An 18652-nucleotide genomic window follows, 5' to 3' on the forward strand; every position below is an offset into this window, starting at 1 on the left:
GGGTTTCCACCTTCAGCCCTACACACCTGATGGAATCACCTACCTGTGACCGATCTCATCCGTGTTTACACAGACACACATCACCTTCCTGTGATATACCAGTCAGGTGTGTGTCTCACAATCTAAATACCAAAGTTGGTCAAATTTTCTAGATCAGAATCATTGTTTTTCAGTTTTGCTGAGTAAAATGAAGCAGCTGTGTCTATACTTACTGTAAGCGATACTAAACATCATTAGAGACATGTGTACAGGAAAAGTGGATGCTCTTCCTGGCTTTTTTATAAATAAAAAACTAACAAGAAGTCACAAGCAAAAGGAGCCATGTTTAAACAAGGAAGGTTTATTCATCTTTGATTTATTATCAAAATAGACATAATTTTTTCAACCCACAAAAAATACATATTCAAAGGACCACATCAGCACAATATCAAACAGAACTGTCACATGATGTTAAACAGACGCTGTCAATTCAGCTGTACAGTGGGCAATCATAATGAAACCGTTCATTAGAAGTTTTAGATTCAAGCTGCTTTTGACCAGCAGATGTCACCAAAGATGACTGTGTTGAAAAGCTTTGAGTAATGAAACGTTTTTCAAAATGAGCTTCAATGCTTCAGAAAGCTTCATTTGGCCATCACTAATGAACACTAAAGAACCAAACAAAAGATAAACAAAAAGTAAGAACCTAGACCTGGAACCGTGACGAGAAGAAAACCACAGCAAACGTGACAATGAACAGAGGGAGACAGCTGGGATACATCAGACATGATGACACAGGGAGGAAGCAAAACTAAATACACTAAACACAGGACAAGGACTATCAAAATAAAACAGGAAGCACAATGAATACGGAGAAGCGGAGAAAGACACACAAGCTTAACACTGGGAACAAGGGGTGCATCGGGACATGACTTACTGGTGAGACCAAGAGTGTAGTGGTGATTCCACTGTTTGTCCAACCAAACATCCAACAATTTCAAATCAATGAGCCCCTGCTGCACTGTGGTGATACTTTGTACACAGGCAAAAGCAGTCCAATATTTGAAAGTTGCGTTTTATGGTTTATTTATCCATTTCGGCAAACGATAACCAAAGATCAATTTGTATTGTTTCCTGCTGCTTCTCCTGCTCTGTCCCACAGGCCCACTCCAGTTCATGCTGGTCCGATACAAACCCTTATCTAAAATGGCCCTACAGTTCTTCCTGGCTTACTTATAAAGATAAAGAACAAAAACAAAACAAAAAATTAAGCAATTATTGATAGGTTTGTCTAGCACAGACCTGTTGCTGAAATGAGACAATTCTACTACACCAGCAAAAACAAGACACAAGTCACCAAAGCTCTTTGGTAATCACATGCACGAGGGAGAGAACTGTGATGAGCGCTGTTCCTGACACTCAAACCCCAGTCACTCTCAGTTAGCTCCCCCGTAGCACTGCTCTTTATTGAGGTTGTATGAATATGCATTAGTTCATTAACATATGGCATCTTACATAGGCATACATGTGAACAAAGAGTACCAGTCTGTGTATACGTGTAGGTATGGGTGTGTGTGGGTCAAGATGTGACCCCGTGAATGACTCCCCAAAATCTGCTGGGCCTGGAAGTCCAGCAGTTCATCTAAACAAAAGGCACTTACACCTAAATGGACATAGATGTGTTTACCATACCATAAAACAGTAAGAGAAGGTACAACCTCTCTCATCTCCTTACGATGTTTGTGTATATGCCAGAGCACTCTGGAATGCACACAAAGTCTTTGCAGACTACTAAGGATCACACATCCTATCACTACACAATCGATTATACACCTCTAAGAATATATGGTTATATATTTCTAAGCATAAATGACAATTCAACAATATAAACCTAACATTTATTAACCTACAAAAAAACTTTTTTGATAATCCCAAAATATAAGTAAACCAAGAACAAATTTGAACTAAACAAGAAACGTGAAAGACAGGCAAGACACAAAGGATGAAAACCTAAAGGCTAAAAACTATAACATGAGCACAAAACAATTAAGAAAACCAAAACCACAAATGACACTAAATCAAAGAATATTAACGAAACTCGAAAACACATGAACACTGTGTCACCAGACCCAGGACCATGACAGAAAGAGACTGGCCCCAGTCAATCGTACCAATTTCTTATCTTTCAAGAACTGTTTGCACACAAAGAATCCAGTATTTAAAAAAAGTGTGTAGGTCTTCCAAATATTATTGGGAGCACATCATCATGTATAATTTTGAACAGTATCCTTCTTTGTCATGAAACATGGAACCATGCCTCCAGCCCCTGATGATATCGATGTTTGACCCAACCCTGCACTGCTTTCTGCATTAGCGTTCTGTGACCGAGCAAAGAAAAGAAATGCACACAGTTTTTGTCTGAGTAGACACATTAAGACAAGAACAAACTGAACAAAAAGAATAATAAACCACTGGTGGTTGACAAAGTTTGCTTTTTAAAAATAAAAAACAAACATGTTAACTTGGAGTGACAAATTATAATTCGTCAGTTATGTTCAGGCACCCTGTATGTGTTCAGCTCACGGACTTTGTTATAGAAGTGTTGAATGTTTAGTGGTGTATAGACGTTGTGTTTTGATTGGTGAGCACAACTGCAACGGGAGAAACAGATTACTCAGAAAAGGTTTACTTGAAATTTAAAGATTACTTAGAAAAGTAGGAATAAAGAGTTTTGATTCACAACCAATTTGTTTGATGTCACAGACTGGGCACAGTTTTGTGCCTCTTTTATCCTCTCTGTCATGAGAAGCGTGCACAAAATCCTCAATGTAACTAAGAAGGAGGACCTCGAAAGGGGCATTGGTTTACAGCAGGGGTGGGCAACTCCAGGCCTCAAGGCCCGGTGTCCTGCAGGTTTTAGATGTGTCCTTGATCCAACACAGCTGATTTAAATGGCCAAATTACATCCTCAACTTGTCTTGAAGTTCTCCAGAGGCCTGGTAATGAACTAATCATTTAAGGCCTGGAGTTCCCCACACTGGTTTACAGGGAGTGATTCACAAAATACAAAATGCCTCTTAACACTAAGAACTAAGCATGAAAAAGAATATATAGAAATTCTGACTGCATAACAGCAGCAGGGTATGTAACTTAAAACAGCACTGAATCAAAGGCAGTATGGTGTACGCAGATCTGCTTCTGATCACCCTGAAGGTGAAGCCGCAATAAGAAACCCCTCAGAGGCCCAGAGCTTCTTTCCTCATGCTGCAACCCAACAGGACATTTCCAGCATCCACACACTCTGTCACACACGGCGCTGAAAGCACAACACAGATATTAAAATAATGAATGTTGGAGAAAAGCTGACTGTAGCATGAAACAATTTTTAAAACATTTTATTCTTTAATTATCATGTTACTACCATTCTGAGCACGGAGCCATGAGGCAGCCTTCATAGCCAGAAGCTCCCACTCGTCCTTTGCATTCATCTTGAAAGCATGAAGCCAGATCAGAGCCAGAATGGTGGCCCACACTTCACTGTTGGCCTAATTCAACAAATCAAAGACAATAAAATAAAACACATAAAAACATCCTACATGATTTTACTTTCTACAACCAGTAGTATTAAATATTTTTGGCTGCTTCTTTGTCACAAGGTGTCACCAAGATGTGTAGCTCTGCATATTTGATTTGGCAGATTATTACACTGGATACTGTTCCTGATGTAATCCCAAACTGTGAAGCTCTAAAATAATGTGCTGAAATATTTTGTCAAGAACTGATGATTAGAAAATAATTGTTGCTGTGTGTGGTTACTGTGTTTTATCTTCTGATATACAGATGTTTACTTTCATGCTGTGAGGCACGCCTACGTTTATTTTGACATCTTTTTCATTTATTTTATCCTGTTTTTGTTGTTCAGACCATAGAATCAAATTCGTTGTACAGGGTGGGCCATTTATATGGATACACCGTAATAAAATGGGAATGGTTGGTGATATTAAAGTCCTGTTTGTGGCACATTAGTATATGTGAGGGGGCAAACTCCTCAAGATGGGTGGTAACCATGGTGGCCATTTAGAAGTCGGCCATCTTGGATACAACTTTTGTTTTTTCAATAGGAAGAGGGCCATGTGACACATCAAACTTATTGGTAATGTCACAAGAAAAACAATGGTGTGCTTGGTTTCAACGTAACTTTATTCTTTCATGAGTTATTTACAAGTTTCTCTTTGTTCACAGCCATTGACATGTCGAAGAGGTTAACACGTGAGGAGAGGATCGAAATTGTGTTGATATCTGGTGAATGCAGTAACCGGGTCATTGCAGCAGATTTCAATGCAAGACACCCTACGAGACCACCCATCTCCCATGCTACAGTTAGCAAACTGCTTGCTAAGTTTCGAGAAACTGGTTCAGTGTTGGATTTGCCAAAATGTGGACGCAAGAAAACTTTCACTAATGAAGAAACATCAGTGGCTGTCCTAGCTTCATTCAGCAAGAGCCCACAGCGTAGCACTCGCCGCATGTCACTGGAGCGTGGCATTAGTCGAACATCCCTTCGGCGGATATTAGCTACTCACAAATGGCACCTGTTAAGGGATTTTGTGATTTTATGATGTTTTTCCTTTTTGATACATCTTCCTTTTTAATGTTTCATTTACTCAGTTCTCCTTATAATGCTCCATTTGCTCGTTTACTCACACACTGTAAAAAAAGATTCCGTAGAAAAACGGAAAATGTCCTGGTAATTTTCTGCCAGTACATTTTCTGTTTTTTTACGGAAGTTTGACGGACTTTTCTGTAAATGATAAAACGGAAAATTCTGTAGATTTACAGTATACTCTCTGTACTATTTACGGACATTTCCTTCAGCTATAAAACGGAAAATTCCGTTTATTCACAGTATATTTTTTGTATCATTAACTACAAAAAATTGAAATTTCTGTTTATATTACTATTTCCAAACACTTCTTTTCACTGTAACTCATTAAATATAGTTCTTTATATCCTTAAACGTACATTTCTATGCAATTACAACCTAGTACACCATATGCTCAAAAATTCATAAATTAAAACTTTTTAAATTAATTTGTACTTCATACACAACAACATTGGTACAATTAATGTTAAATATTCTGTTATTCTCCTTAACTCAAACACTATACTAAAATATAACGACAGCATCCATCTTGTCATAAAACGACTAAACAGCTGATACATGAACAAAATAACTCACAAGCTTTCAAATTTAAGCATTTTTATTTCCTTGAAATCAGGTTGCCCTCATGTAAATGTGTTTATTTACATTCATTCAAGTGGCTACCAAGTGTTTTCTTCAAATAGGACACCTGACAAACAAAAAATATAGTTAAGTCATATTTAACGATATGTTCACATTTAATAATATCCAGAGTACCTTTTAGTTAGAATCACTGCCTTGTGGTAGTTTTGCCTCAGCCAAATGGTTAAGGTGTGGTTTACATCTATGTCTGTCCACTTATGGTACAGTATACACATGTAGTCCGTTATAGCCAAACACATTTGATTACTGAATTGCATTTACTTCATTAATGAAGTGAATGTAATTCACATTTGTGTGAACATTTGTCCGAGATTAACTCTTTGGGGTCTTTACCTTACAATATAACATACTTGACTGTTTAAGTTGTGCCACATGAATAAAACTGAACAGATCTAAAGAAGATGTTCCTGAACTTCGGGTTTATGCGAACAGGACGGATAGATAACCACAGAACCTTTCCCCATATGATAACTAAAGCACAAAATAAATTAAGACAGATTACTGTCCCAAACTTGAAGATAAAAGTGCATTTACTGGACTTGTTTTGTCAGTGAGGAGCAAAGTACAATTAGAAGTGCTTGTTCTGATGAAAAGTTAAACTGTAAACAGCAGCGTAGTGAATAAGGATCCTCAGCAGTGACAACACTTAAACATCATAGTTCAAAATCCTTAATGCACACCTTTTTCTCCACTGTGTTCAAATGCTCTTAGCTGTTTAAGTAGAGGAAAAAGTCTGACATATTTCATGACCATTAAATGTTAGACAAGGCTCTGAAAACGAGGATTACGGTTACAAACAAAAACCTCTGCTTGTGCGCACACACCCTAAATCACAACAAATAAGACAATAGTAAGACTAATTACTACAAAGTGACACCAGAGGCTGGAGAAGAGCAAGCATAAAGTGACACGTTGTGTGTGCACAATTTCTCTTGTTACCACTCTTCATATACCAGTGTGACAAAGTCCTGAATGCAGCCTGCATGTTAGTCCATCAAGGTCCATCTGAGCTTTAAATAAAATACACTCAGCTTTTCCTTGGATTTTTAGAGTTGCTCAGTTCATACAGGAACTGCAGCAGTCGGGTTAACGTGTTGCTGTGTTCCTCCTCCATCTCAGCCATTGAGACTAGTCGCAATTTATTCTGAGGAAAAAAAGAGAAACAACAAGACATTTTTAAAAGTTTGTGTTTTATAATTTTTACCTTGAACATAAACAACATAAACAAAAAAGGATTAGGATGGTGCGATATGACGATATATATCAGATGACGATATAAAAATGTCTATCGTTTCATATTATACGCTATCATTTGTTTTGTGGTGTTGCAAAATAAACTGTTTACGGCAATATTTTTTTCATGGTTTTGATGGTCACTGTAGTGGCTATATTATTTCTTAAAGTTCTCTTCTTCTCTTATACTTACAATAACCACACTCTGGACGGACTTCCACATAACCCTTTCACAATAAAGCTCAAGTTTCTGTTGAGACTTTTCAAAATGAACTGAAATGATATACATTATTCTCAAACATAAAATTTCAGAATATGCATCAAACAAATGACCTCAAATAAAAACATCAAGTAACTATAAATGGCGCTTACAGTTACCACGCAGATGAAGGCACAGAGAATACCAGCATGGCCAGCAAGGATGAGGCAGAACCAGCTAGCTCCAAGCAGATGGACCAGTCAAAACAAATCGAGGACCTTATTGTTAAACGAGGGGCTACCTCTGTAGCATGGACATGGTTATGAAAAGTCTGATACAAACTGGTCCCCACCACCACTCAAACACAACAAACCTCTTTAACCACCTACACAAGAATCACATGAAAGAGTTTCGAGAGAGTTTACGAATGAAAAGCAAAAAAGAGCCGTCAAGTGCTCAAAATAATCCTTAGACTCAAACGTTAGAACAGGCTTTTCCTCGCAGCACGCCGTGTAACAAATACTCAGAAAGAAAATGGCGGCCGTTTAAACTCATGTCTAAAAATGTATAGTTTCATGCATTGGTCAAAACACTCGACTCCAGGTACACGACGCCCAACTGAAAACACTTCACGTAAGTCGAGTTCACAGAATTTACAGAAAATGCACTATTTTGTGATATATATCGTTATCAGGAGAGATATGTCTTATATTGGGATGCGAGATTTTGGTCATATCACACAGCCCTACAAAGGATTATAATTCACGTAGAGTTGCATACACATAACGACATTCTGTTGCAACAAAAGCAGTTTATAATTGAAGTAACATACATACCTTGAAAAACTAAATCAACCACAACATTAAACTCACCTTGTTTCTGTGGAAAAGGTGATCAGGGTTTTCTTCATTTCCTGAGACCAGCTGCTCTGGATCATCACCAGCTTGTATCTTCATCTTCTTTTTTTTTCACTCGGGAAGTCTTTCCTTTGCTTGGCCATTGCTCTGCACTAGAAAACCAAAGTGTGTGATCAAAGGTGAAATAAGGGATATTTTTCCACTGCAGGATTTAGAGTACTTCAAGTAGTAATAGCTGTTGATCCATTTCTCAAATAATCTCTAAGGATCTGAATTTTTAAGAAAGACACAAATATCTCTGCTTATATTTGGCTAAAAGCTTGATATAGACATAACAGTTTATAATATGTCAGCATCCCCACAAGGCATATAAAGCTCCTGCACACCAGCACTGCGCTTACAATATAATTCAATCAAGATATAGTTATTATTGATTAATTATTGAATTTTTTAGTAATAATTATTAGTATTTAATCACATTAGCACAGTGGGGTGACAAAAATATTCCACATACTAGAAATGCTGCTCAGCATTTCATAAATTATTTTCAACAAATGTTGGAGTAAAACACAGTTACAGGAAAATGTGTCTGTCTGCAAATATTAACTAAACATTTCCATGTGCTACAAAATAGACATAATTGTAAATGTAATGAGGTGAAACTATACTTTCAATAATATTACCACTACAGTCTGTTAACCACCGAAATAATCTATGCTGGTCAGCTAGCTAAAAGTCTTTACTTTAGCAGCCCAAATCAGAGGCTAACATTAGCATTTGCTAGCGTCAGCCAGGAAGGTCTGGGGTTAGTGTAACTTTGCCTGAAACCCTTTAAAGTGTACAGTAGAGCCAACTGTAAAACACAGGTATTGATATAGCACTTATTAGAGTCCTAAAATAATTTCTTCCTCTCCATACATACCATGAAGTTCCCACTTTTCCCAGTTAGCTACATCGCTGACTTTCGCTAATTAGCTAGTTAGTAGTCACAGCTGTGTAATACCCAGAGAGACACAGACAGCTAACTATAATATTTATGAAAACTGGTTCAGCCACTGAAGGGCAAAACTAGTGGTATCACAGTAAAAATTATTTTTAACATTAACTAAAATGAAAAGCTTAAGTCATGTTAAACCTAAATAACGATTATTTAAAAAATGAGTCAGCAAAATATTCCAGAGTTGTCTGGAGACAGCCGAAACCAGTTAACAAATAAATTAACAATTCTTTCTAAATAAAAATGCGGAGTCTTTTGAAAAAAATTATTTTAAAAAAAGAAAACATGAGTTTTAATACTTACCACGGAAATTTGAAGGCAGTTTCTCCAACTCCAGAGTCCAAAATCCAGATGAAGCCTGAAAGAAGTCTAATGGCTGCTCTTGCTCTGACTTTTCCCTCCTTTTTTGGGTCCTTTTTCCCACAATGCATTGCAGTAGTTGAGAAATACAGAAAAATACCTGTAAATGACTAATACGGAAAATTCCTTCACGTTTATACAGTAGATTGTACTGTATTTTTACGGATTTTTTTTACAGTGCATGCTCCTGTTGAGAAAGGCTTGGAAAGCACATAGTGTTCACATATCTTTATGTTTTGTCTTTGCTTCTTCTCACACACATACACATGAGCCCCGCAGTATTCGCTGACTCCTGTGAAAGTCTCTTGCAGACACCCTTGGAAACAGGACCCAACTGGCTTCTGTTTTCCTCGAGATAGAAACTACACACACACACACACATATACACTGTGTCCCATACACGCCCAGATTGTCTGCTACAGCCTGACAAAACAGGGAATGCTACGATGTATAAATAAAGCTGACTACAAAGCCTCGGAGTGAGTATCACACGATCACTCACCCGTGCGCACGTAGTTCTCTGAACAAAACTCTGACTGTTTCTGTATTCTTTCAATGTTTAAAAATGTCTTGCCACTGACATTTAATTGGTCCTTCGAGCGGATAGTTTATTGATATTATTGTATCATCTAACTATTCACAGACGAGCCACCAGATCCTGGCGTCGTGACTACCTGCACTGCAACCACCGTTTCTAGCGAAGCGAGGAAAAGCCAGAGTCGTACATTCGCCTACTGGCCAGTGTCTTATACAGGTCCACGACGCGGGTTCTCGGTGACGCCGGGAAAAAAGAACACAGCGCAACATTGAAGGTGAATATAAAGCAGCCAGAAACACTTTGCGTTGAATAATCGATTTTAGTTTGACACTGCTCAAAGTAGAAGGGTCCTGTGTGGACCGAAAAGGAAAAGGACAGACGTGTCCTATGTAATATGCTCGCCCGTGTAAGGCGAAACAACCTGCCCTGTGGGGGCCTGTTTACAAACATAAGTAAGGGTTGGTAGCCAGTATATCTCACGCTCGCCTGCGTGGGCGGATTAACACGCCCTGGGAGGCTTAATCCGCAGCATAAAAACAAAAGGTTGGTAGCAACGCCGCCTGTGTAAGACGGATTAACATGCCCTGAGAGGCTTAATCCGCAGCATAAAAACAAAGGTTGGTAGCCACGCTGCGCCTGTGTAAGACGGATTACCATGCCCTGAGAGGCTCAATCCGCAACAAAAATAAAGGTTGGTAGCCAGAGAAGCGAGAGTGTCAAATAAAAATAGGATTTTCTCTAAAGCGCTAACTGTTCGCTGAATGTTTGTTGAGGAGTAAGTGCTTCATTGAATAGGAGCTCTAGGCTCCTGCACTACTCCTATTGTTTTCCTGTGAGTACTGTTGGTGAGAAAGAGAAAGGGTTGCGTCGTCAACGCGAAAAATTAAGTCCGCCCTGAATTTAGTTCAGGGTAGAAGGCTGACTTAATAACCTCCTCTGACTCTAGTACCAGAACGTCTCACAGTGTGTGCTGGCAGTATTAATAAATAAAAGCAAAACAAGGTGTAATGTTTTAAAGCATGGAAAGAGGAATGAAGTGGAATAAACAAAAGGTTAAATTAGATTAGAGCTTAGTTAATGTATTCAAATTGATAATAGAAGGATAGCAACTGGTAAACTGGTATTAATAATGAAATATAGTTGGCAGGACGACCGTGCCTAGAATGGATAGAATGCATGAAACCAGATAACTCACACAAACACATATTAAATGAAATAGAGAGCGCACAAGGTATATTAAGGTTGTGTCATTGTTCAGCCAAAGAAAGTGTGTGAAAAGGAAAATGTCTCCAGCTTGGGAAAGGGTGAGACTGCAGCTCATCCTCAGCCCTTGGTGGACACAAATAAAATATAAATAAATATTGTAATATACTATTGCATAATAACATTAATAATGAAATAATATTAAATATGAAGAGGCACCTCAGTCAGTTGTGATGTGAGGTGGATAATTGTTAAAAGTAGTCTGCATCAAGCTTAAGGTTTGCTCAAATTCAGTATAATGACATATGAGATGAAGAAAATAAGGAAAATAACTACACTAATCAGGTGCATAGAGACACCTGACCTGCTTGTAAACCTGTCATCTTAGATGAGACTTTGTTAAGATGAAGAGCAAACCTATACTAACAACTAATAAGCCAAACCCTGTATACAACAGCTAAAGCTACAGGTTTGAGAAGCTGAATAAAATGAATTAAATATGTGGACACTACCAAGCTGATGAGCAAGTTACACATTTTTATTTTTATTTGTTTTTTAGAGCAGAAGCTGCATATTAAAGCTCGAACATGCAGCTGTCTGTGAACCCAGTTTTCACCCTCACACCCCTGATCTGTTTTTAACAGCAGCTTTTTGCATCCTGTCTCATGTGTGTAAAGCGTTCATGCCATCAGCAGCTTGTTTTTGTTTGTTTCTTGATGTTGCTTGAGTGAGGAATACTGTGACTTCTGAAACAGCTCTCTTCATGCAACTTCATGCTTGATGATGATAATTTCAGAGCCAGCTGAGAGCTGGGTTGAGAGCGATGCTTTGTTTTAAGTGACAAAGCAGAAAAGTTAAACTTAGTTTGGTTTTTGTTTGTTTGTTTGTTTTTTAATACGAGAGAATGGTAATGGATAAGAAGTGATATTTTGTTTAAGTGTTGAAGAAAGCTAAATACTGCAACATACGTCTAGTGCATGATCTGCGAGCAATGAATGGATCATCTTATTTATCTTTAAATAAACTCCGATTATGGAGACCTGAGTCACATACTTAGGGTACACCCTTAGGTGAAGGCAGAAAGCTACTAAACAAAGAAAAGAAGCTATATACAATGCGCGATAGCCACAAAACTAAGCATTCACATTTTTTCTGACTCTTTGTGAGCCTGAGTTATGACCTTGGCTCCCTGTTTTTCTGCCTCCACCAAAGGTGGGGGTGACGCTCCCGTGGCATGTGCTCTGTTCTTTTTACTATCACAAAGGAAAAAGGGAGGCCCCTACTCTCTGACCACAGTACTCTTTTCATAACTCAGCGTTATGAAATGTCATGAAACAGTGTAACTCACTCACAGTAAATCAGCAGTATAGGATAATACAAACCTATCTAATAGATCTGGTGATTTTCACATTCTTTCAATTGGGAGGTGTGATGCAAACTGAAACTAAATACTGATTAAACAAGAAGTATGATGTGGCCTACAGCAGTATCATGATTCGCTCATTTTGTTTACAGGTATAATGTGATATAATCTCACAACTACTACAAGCACATTTGCCTTTCTTAGCACAAGCGAGTGAAGGGCAACTGTTGGAGAAATGCCTTGTTTGAGAAAAAGTTAAAATTAACCTGCCGACAAACGCAATGAAAAAACAGCTTACACTCATGAACACGTGAAGATTTTCCAGCAAGGTTAAAGCAGCAAAAAAAAATTAATATACACCTGTTGTTAAATGATGAAGTTTATCTATTACTAACTAATAAACCCTCTGGGTTGCAGGACAACAATTAAACTTCAAAAAGAAAATAAAGAGACTGGTATGACCAACCAGTGATTAAACAACAATTTTAGTGGTTAAGAGTCAAATTGTGAGACGGAAGGTAAATTCCTTTTTGTGCTTTTAAACATGATCTTAAGAATTTAAATATCTAAATATCTACCTGTGTTGTCCTGTCAACTTGGTGGGTTATCAGTTGATTACATCGTGAGAGGAAAAAGAAGAAAAAAAGGGGAAGGCTGACACAGGGCCTGCCCGGTGTTTCTCCCCTCTCTTTGTATCACAGCCAGCACAACATAATTTTCCTGTTCGTACACTTCTGTTTGTTTTTGTTTTGTTTTGTTTTTTCTTCTCTTTATGTTTAAATACAGGCTGCTTTGCTGGCCCTGAAAGCCGAGGCTGACCTGGACTCCTGCTCTCCCCTGTACCACCTTCGACGTGACCCTGACCAAATGCTGCAGCAGCTGGACTTACAAAAACAATTTCCTGAAAATGTCAACAGGGCTGCAGGAAAGCGATCTTATGCAGCGGAGACGGAGAGCGTTAAAACCAAGGCCCGTTTCGCTACACGGGGGAAAATTCCCAGACAGCTTCAGCTGACAGAGCTGTGACGAGACGCCTGCCAAGCCGACAACTTATGACAAGTAAGGCCGAGCAAAAGAATGCTGACCTTAACAATTCTGCATTAACACTGTGCAGGACAGGGATGGACCAACACGGCAGCAAAAAGGCGTGCCAGAGACAGGAGGAGCAACTGAGGTCGAATGGACAAAACACAGAAGAAGTTGCAGTTTTCACCTGCGGTGAGCATGGACACTGGAGAAAGGACTGTCCCAATTGGGGCCAGAACCAGGACAAACTGAACTTTGAACAGCAGCAATGGTGGCAAGCGGACTGAAAAGGAGGAGGGCAGGACCCCAGGGCACGCTTCAGGCTGTGGTTTACCGGAACACCAGAACAGGAAAGTGATGAACACACACACATCTACATACACCGATTCAGAATGAAGTGAAACACACACATGAACACATGTGCACTCGTTGATAGAGGAGAAATGGCACACACACGCTTATGCAATGAAGAATGCTTTGCTCGCAAATGCTTATGCTGATATGCAAAATGCTGCACACAAACATCCCAATACATAATTTTTATGAGAAGCAATTGTTTACTTAAAATGTGTTTTATGTCACCCAGAGGATATTTATGTAGATTTAAGGAACAAGGTCTAAAATTGTCTGGTTATGAAAACAATGTCTGTGCGTGAGGTCTGTTTATGGCTCAAGGTCTTGATTGAATTGTCTATTGTGCTACACACTTCGTAAATGAAGTAATATCAAAAGTCTCTGAAGCACTGGGCTTCAGTATAAAACATCACTTCTCATATCCCCGCAGAGTACCTATTACAAGTGAACCGATAGACAAATCCATAAGAGAAACAACACTAGCAGAATGGATGACAAAACTGTTAGAAAACAAAGAAATAGTTTTGAACAATCAACTGCCAGATGTTTCTCTTCCAGTCTCTTCAGGTTGAAACCAGGAGATTGGGTCCTGATAAAAGTGCTCCAGAGGAAAAAGCGGAGCTCCCGAGGTGGGAAGGACCCTACCAAGTCCTCCTGGCCACACCAACAGCCTGCAAAATTGCTGAACGACCTTCCTGGATTCATCAGAGCCACTGTAAGAAAGTGAGTGACAGCCCATAGACACTAAGACGCCAGCACCCCTGCCTGTTAGTGATCTGGGAGGTGGAGAGAGGGCTGTTTGGGTAAATCCGCCCTTGTTCTTCTCGCCCCTAGTCTACTCACTCACAGGACCAGGTGTGTTCGGTCATCATGAAGACCCTACTCGTTCTAATGGCCAGTGTCACAATTCTGTTGGGACTGCTGTTACTGATTCCACAAGAAGAACAACAGCACCACCTGGAGGCAAGACTGACACATGACACAATACATCCAGACGACATGACACAAGATCACAACCACCCATGGATGAACAATGCCTGGTACCGTTATGTGTGCAACTCCACAAGAGACAGAAACTATTACATCTGTTCGCACATGCCTCTTAATGCAAAACACCTGATAATGTGCATTCCACCAACTTGTCTGACACACTGAACACGCTACGTCAGCTCAGACGAGTACAGCAGCAAGATTACACGCAAAACACAGCGGACTGGCTCACATGGCTGCTTAGCGGGTCATGGAAGTCATTACTCACAAAAGGACTAACATTCGTTGGAATGCTCCTTATGTTACTTTGCTTATTTTCCACATGTGTACTGCCTTGTATTCGGAGTATGATAAGCAAAATGTTTACTGTAAGAGTGCAAGCTTACATTGCATTATCTCAAGTTGAACAAGCTCGAGAAAAGGTACAAGTTGAAGAAGATGATTTCTAAGCACTAAACTGTGTAAACCCACTAAAGTTGATCATGTACGCGTTTTCACAAAATGATACTCTAGTTGGAAATGCTTCTGCAAGTGACTAGTAGTTGAAGTACATAAATATATATGAACAACAGCAGGGAATGTTAAGGGATTTTGTGATTTTATGATGTTTTTCCTTTTTGATACATCTTCCTTTTTAATGTTTCATTTACTCAGTTCTCCTTATAATGCTCCATTTGCTCGTTTACTCACATGCTCCTGTTGAGAAAGGCTTGGAAAGCACATAGTGTTCACATATCTTTATGTTTTGTCTTTGCTTCTTCTCACACACATACACATGAGCCCCGCAGTATTCGCTGACTCCTGTGAAAGTCTCTTGCAGACACCCTTGGAAACAGGACCCAACTGGCTTCTGTTTTCCTCGAGATAGAAACTACACACACACACACACATATACACTGTGTCCCATACACGCCCAGATTGTCTGCTACAGCCTGACAAAACAGGGAATGCTACGATGTATAAATAAAGCTGACTACAAAGCCTCGGAGTGAGTATCACACGATCACTCACCCGTGCGCACGTAGTTCTCTGAACAAAACTCTGACTGTTTCTGTATTCTTTCAATGTTTAAAAATGTCTTGCCACTGACAGCACCCTTACAAACTCCAGCTACTGCAGCATCTCAACGAGGATGACCCAGATCAGCGCGCAGAATTTGTAGCATAGGCAAAACAAAAATTGGAACAGGACCCTCCGTTCACGCAGAAGATTTTGTTCACTGATGAGGCAAACTTTTATGTGAATGGTGAAGTTAACAAACAAAACCACCGCTATTGGTCTGACACTAACCCACATTGGATGGATCCCTCCAAGACTGTTGGAACAACAAAAGTGATGGTTTGGTGTGGTATATGGGGTACAATGATAGTGGGTCCATTCTTCATCAATGGAAACCTCAAGGCCACTGGATATTTGAAATTGCTACATGATGATCTGTTTCCCTCTTTATGCACTGAAGCCGGCACGTTCCCTGAGTTTTTCCAGCAAGATGGTGCACCGCCACATTATGGGTGCCAGGTCCGAGCATTCCTAGATGAAGTTTCCTGGAAAGTGGATTGGTCATCGTGGGCCAGTTGAATGGCCCCCAAGGTCTCCCGATCTGACCCCCTTAGACTTTTATCTTTGGGGTCATCTGAAGGCAATTGTCTATTGTGTGAGGATACGAGATGTGCAGCACCTGAAACTACGGATACTGGATGCCTGTGCTGGCATTTCTCCTGCGGTGTTGCTATCACTGTGTGAAGAGTGGGAGAAGAGGGTTGCATTGACAATCCAACACAATGGGCAGCACATTGAACACATTTTATAAGTGGTCAGAAACTTGTAAATAACTCATGAAAGAATAAAGTTACATTGAAACCAAGCACACCATTGTTTTTCTTGTGACATTACCAATAAGTTTGATGTGTCACATGGCCCTCTTCCTATTGAAAAAACAAAAGTTGTATCCAAGATGGCCGACTTCTAAATGGCCACCATGGTCACCACCATCTTGAGGAGTTTGCCCCTCACATATACTAATGTGCCACAAACAGGACTTTAATATCACCAACCATTCCCATGTTATTATGGTGTATCCATATAAATGGCCCACCCTGTACAATATCTCACATTATTATTTTGTTTGTTATTATCAGTGATGGGAATAACGGCGTTACAAGAAACGGCGTTACTTTTTTCAGTAACGAGTAATCTAACTAACTACTATTTCTATCATAACAACGGCGTTACAAGAAAATGCGGTCTGTTACCATTTTTCAACAAACAGATGGTTGAAGCTGTGTTCAGCTTACCGCATCTTATACCAGTTGCACGGAAGTAGCTGTAAGTAATCTGGACGCTACAGCTTTAAGCAGCTGCGCGCTCCCGCGGACGGTAATCACGATCACTGTCTAGCACAACACCTGGAGCTAAGGAGGCAAAACAATCGCATGAGTGCTGCTGTTTGACTGAGGAAGAATAAAGTAGTCGTGGTAAGTTAATCACATGACCGCTTAAAGACAAAGCAACAAGGTGATACATACCAGTTTTTAAATTGTGTTGATAGGCCACGTAAAACCAGAGTCATGATAAACAATAGTACTGTATATACGCGGCGTTTTTTCCTCAATAGTTTCGTCACGTTTACTGTCTTAGGACAGCGCTAGCAAGCACTCTCTGTTTATGAGCAAAAAACAAAAAAAACAAAAACCAGGGGAAGTTTTAGGAGTGATGGCGAGAAAGAGAGAGAGTGAGAGAAAGACAGCAGAAAAAGAGAGAGAGCGAGTTTTGAGATGTGAGAGATTTGTGACGTTTGGCGTGTTTGGGGTGTGTAGTTAATGTGTTGTCTTGTGTAGTTAGTGTGTAGTGTTGTGGATAGTTTTGTGTTGTGTGTTAGAACAATGAGGTGACTGCTGTCTCCAAGTAGAAACAGAGGTGATACACCTGCTGCTGTCAGACCTGCAGGTATCAGGCTGTGATGTTCTCCTTTATAGTGGACAGAAATTATTTTTTTGGAGTGGCACAAATATCTTATTGAATGCAGAACAGCTGATTGTTCTGTAAATAGTTTGAAATGGTTATTTAAAAAATCAAGGTAAAAGGTAAATGGATGCAAATAAATTTGTTTGCAAAACTTGTGCATAGGATTTTAAAATTGACTCTTTATATTTGCATTTAAAGTTATGAAATATGATTCATTAAACATGTTTGTGGTTGCTACAGTAAAAAATATAACTTTTTCTACTCTGATTTTATGTTTTTTGTCTGATTATAGATCAATTGTGTTAAAACAGTATGTCAAAATGAAAACATAACTGTAAATTCAGACACGTGAGGTTGTGCTGAAAAGGATGATACCAAACAAGGCAAAGTAAATAGTTTTTAAAGGTAAAATGTGGAGAGAAAATCAAAAGTAGTTAAAAATGGCCAATTATAACCTGGACCCCAGAGGGTTAAATGTTTTTTTTTTTTAAAGTAACGCAATAGTTACTTTTCAAGTAATTAATTACTTTTAGAATATTGTAACTCAGTTACTAACTCAGTTACTTTTTTGAAGAAGTAACTAGTAACTATAATTAATTACTTATTCAAAGTAACTTGCCCAACACTGGTTATTATTCAAACTGAAAAAAAATCCACCTTTTCAGGCTTTGACGTTTCCACCTCCTCGTTGGTCTTTCCCAGTGCAGTAGCCAGAGCTGGATCAAGCAGCCAGCAGCCAGACGCCCCCTGCAGGGAGACTAAGTGCAGCAAAGGGTCTCTGGGTGGCTGCTCGGGTGCAGCAGCTGGGAAAACAAAGATGAAATAGCAACTGGACCTGATTATGGTGCTAAATGAGAAGACAGAAATCTATATGATAAATCAGTGCATTAACCACCACATTGTAAACTAAGAAATATTGAAGAAAAAAAAGAAAAAACTGTATGGTTGGTCATATTTTTAACAGTGAAAATTTGTGGCCAATATATTGAATTCAGGAGCTTAAACAGTGTTTCAATTTTTATTTGATTTATTGGAATATAAGACTAATAGATTATTCAACAGGAGAAAACTGGATTTCATTATCTAAGCAACTGAACTAAACATTGTACAGCCACCTCCACTTAGCTTTAAATTCCATTCATTTCTACCAAGATGAGAAAAACAGAAAAAAAAATAAGCATGTACTATTTTATTCTAACCCAGTAAATTCTAACTAGTGGTTTTACACACATTAAGAAAATAAGAATTTCGATCAGTTGACAAAACACGTGTTAATTAATACTA

General features: G+C 39.1%; 1 protein-coding gene across 4 annotated transcripts in view; it reads right to left on the minus strand.

Moving 5' to 3' along the window:
• Positions 1 to 1342: 1342 nt before the first annotated feature.
• LOC116322872 (von Willebrand factor A domain-containing protein 5A-like) overlaps positions 1343 to 18652 on the minus strand; it is a 47505-nt gene continuing 30195 nt past the window's right edge. For all 4 annotated transcript variants that reach the window (XM_039622850.1, XM_039622851.1, XM_039622848.1 and 1 more), the window contains 3 exons: positions 18026 to 18171; positions 3401 to 3524; positions 1343 to 3295 (listed from right to left, as the gene is read on the minus strand). In XM_039622850.1, coding sequence (XP_039478784.1) covers positions 3216 to 3295; positions 3401 to 3524; positions 18026 to 18171 — 350 coding nt within the window. In that variant the 3' untranslated portion in view covers positions 1343 to 3215. The remainder of the gene's footprint in view (positions 3296 to 3400; positions 3525 to 18025; positions 18172 to 18652) is intronic.

Source organism: Oreochromis aureus, linkage group 14 (assembly GCF_013358895.1).
Source record: "Oreochromis aureus strain Israel breed Guangdong linkage group 14, ZZ_aureus, whole genome shotgun sequence".
Lineage (NCBI taxonomy): Eukaryota > Metazoa > Chordata > Actinopteri > Cichliformes > Cichlidae > Oreochromis > Oreochromis aureus.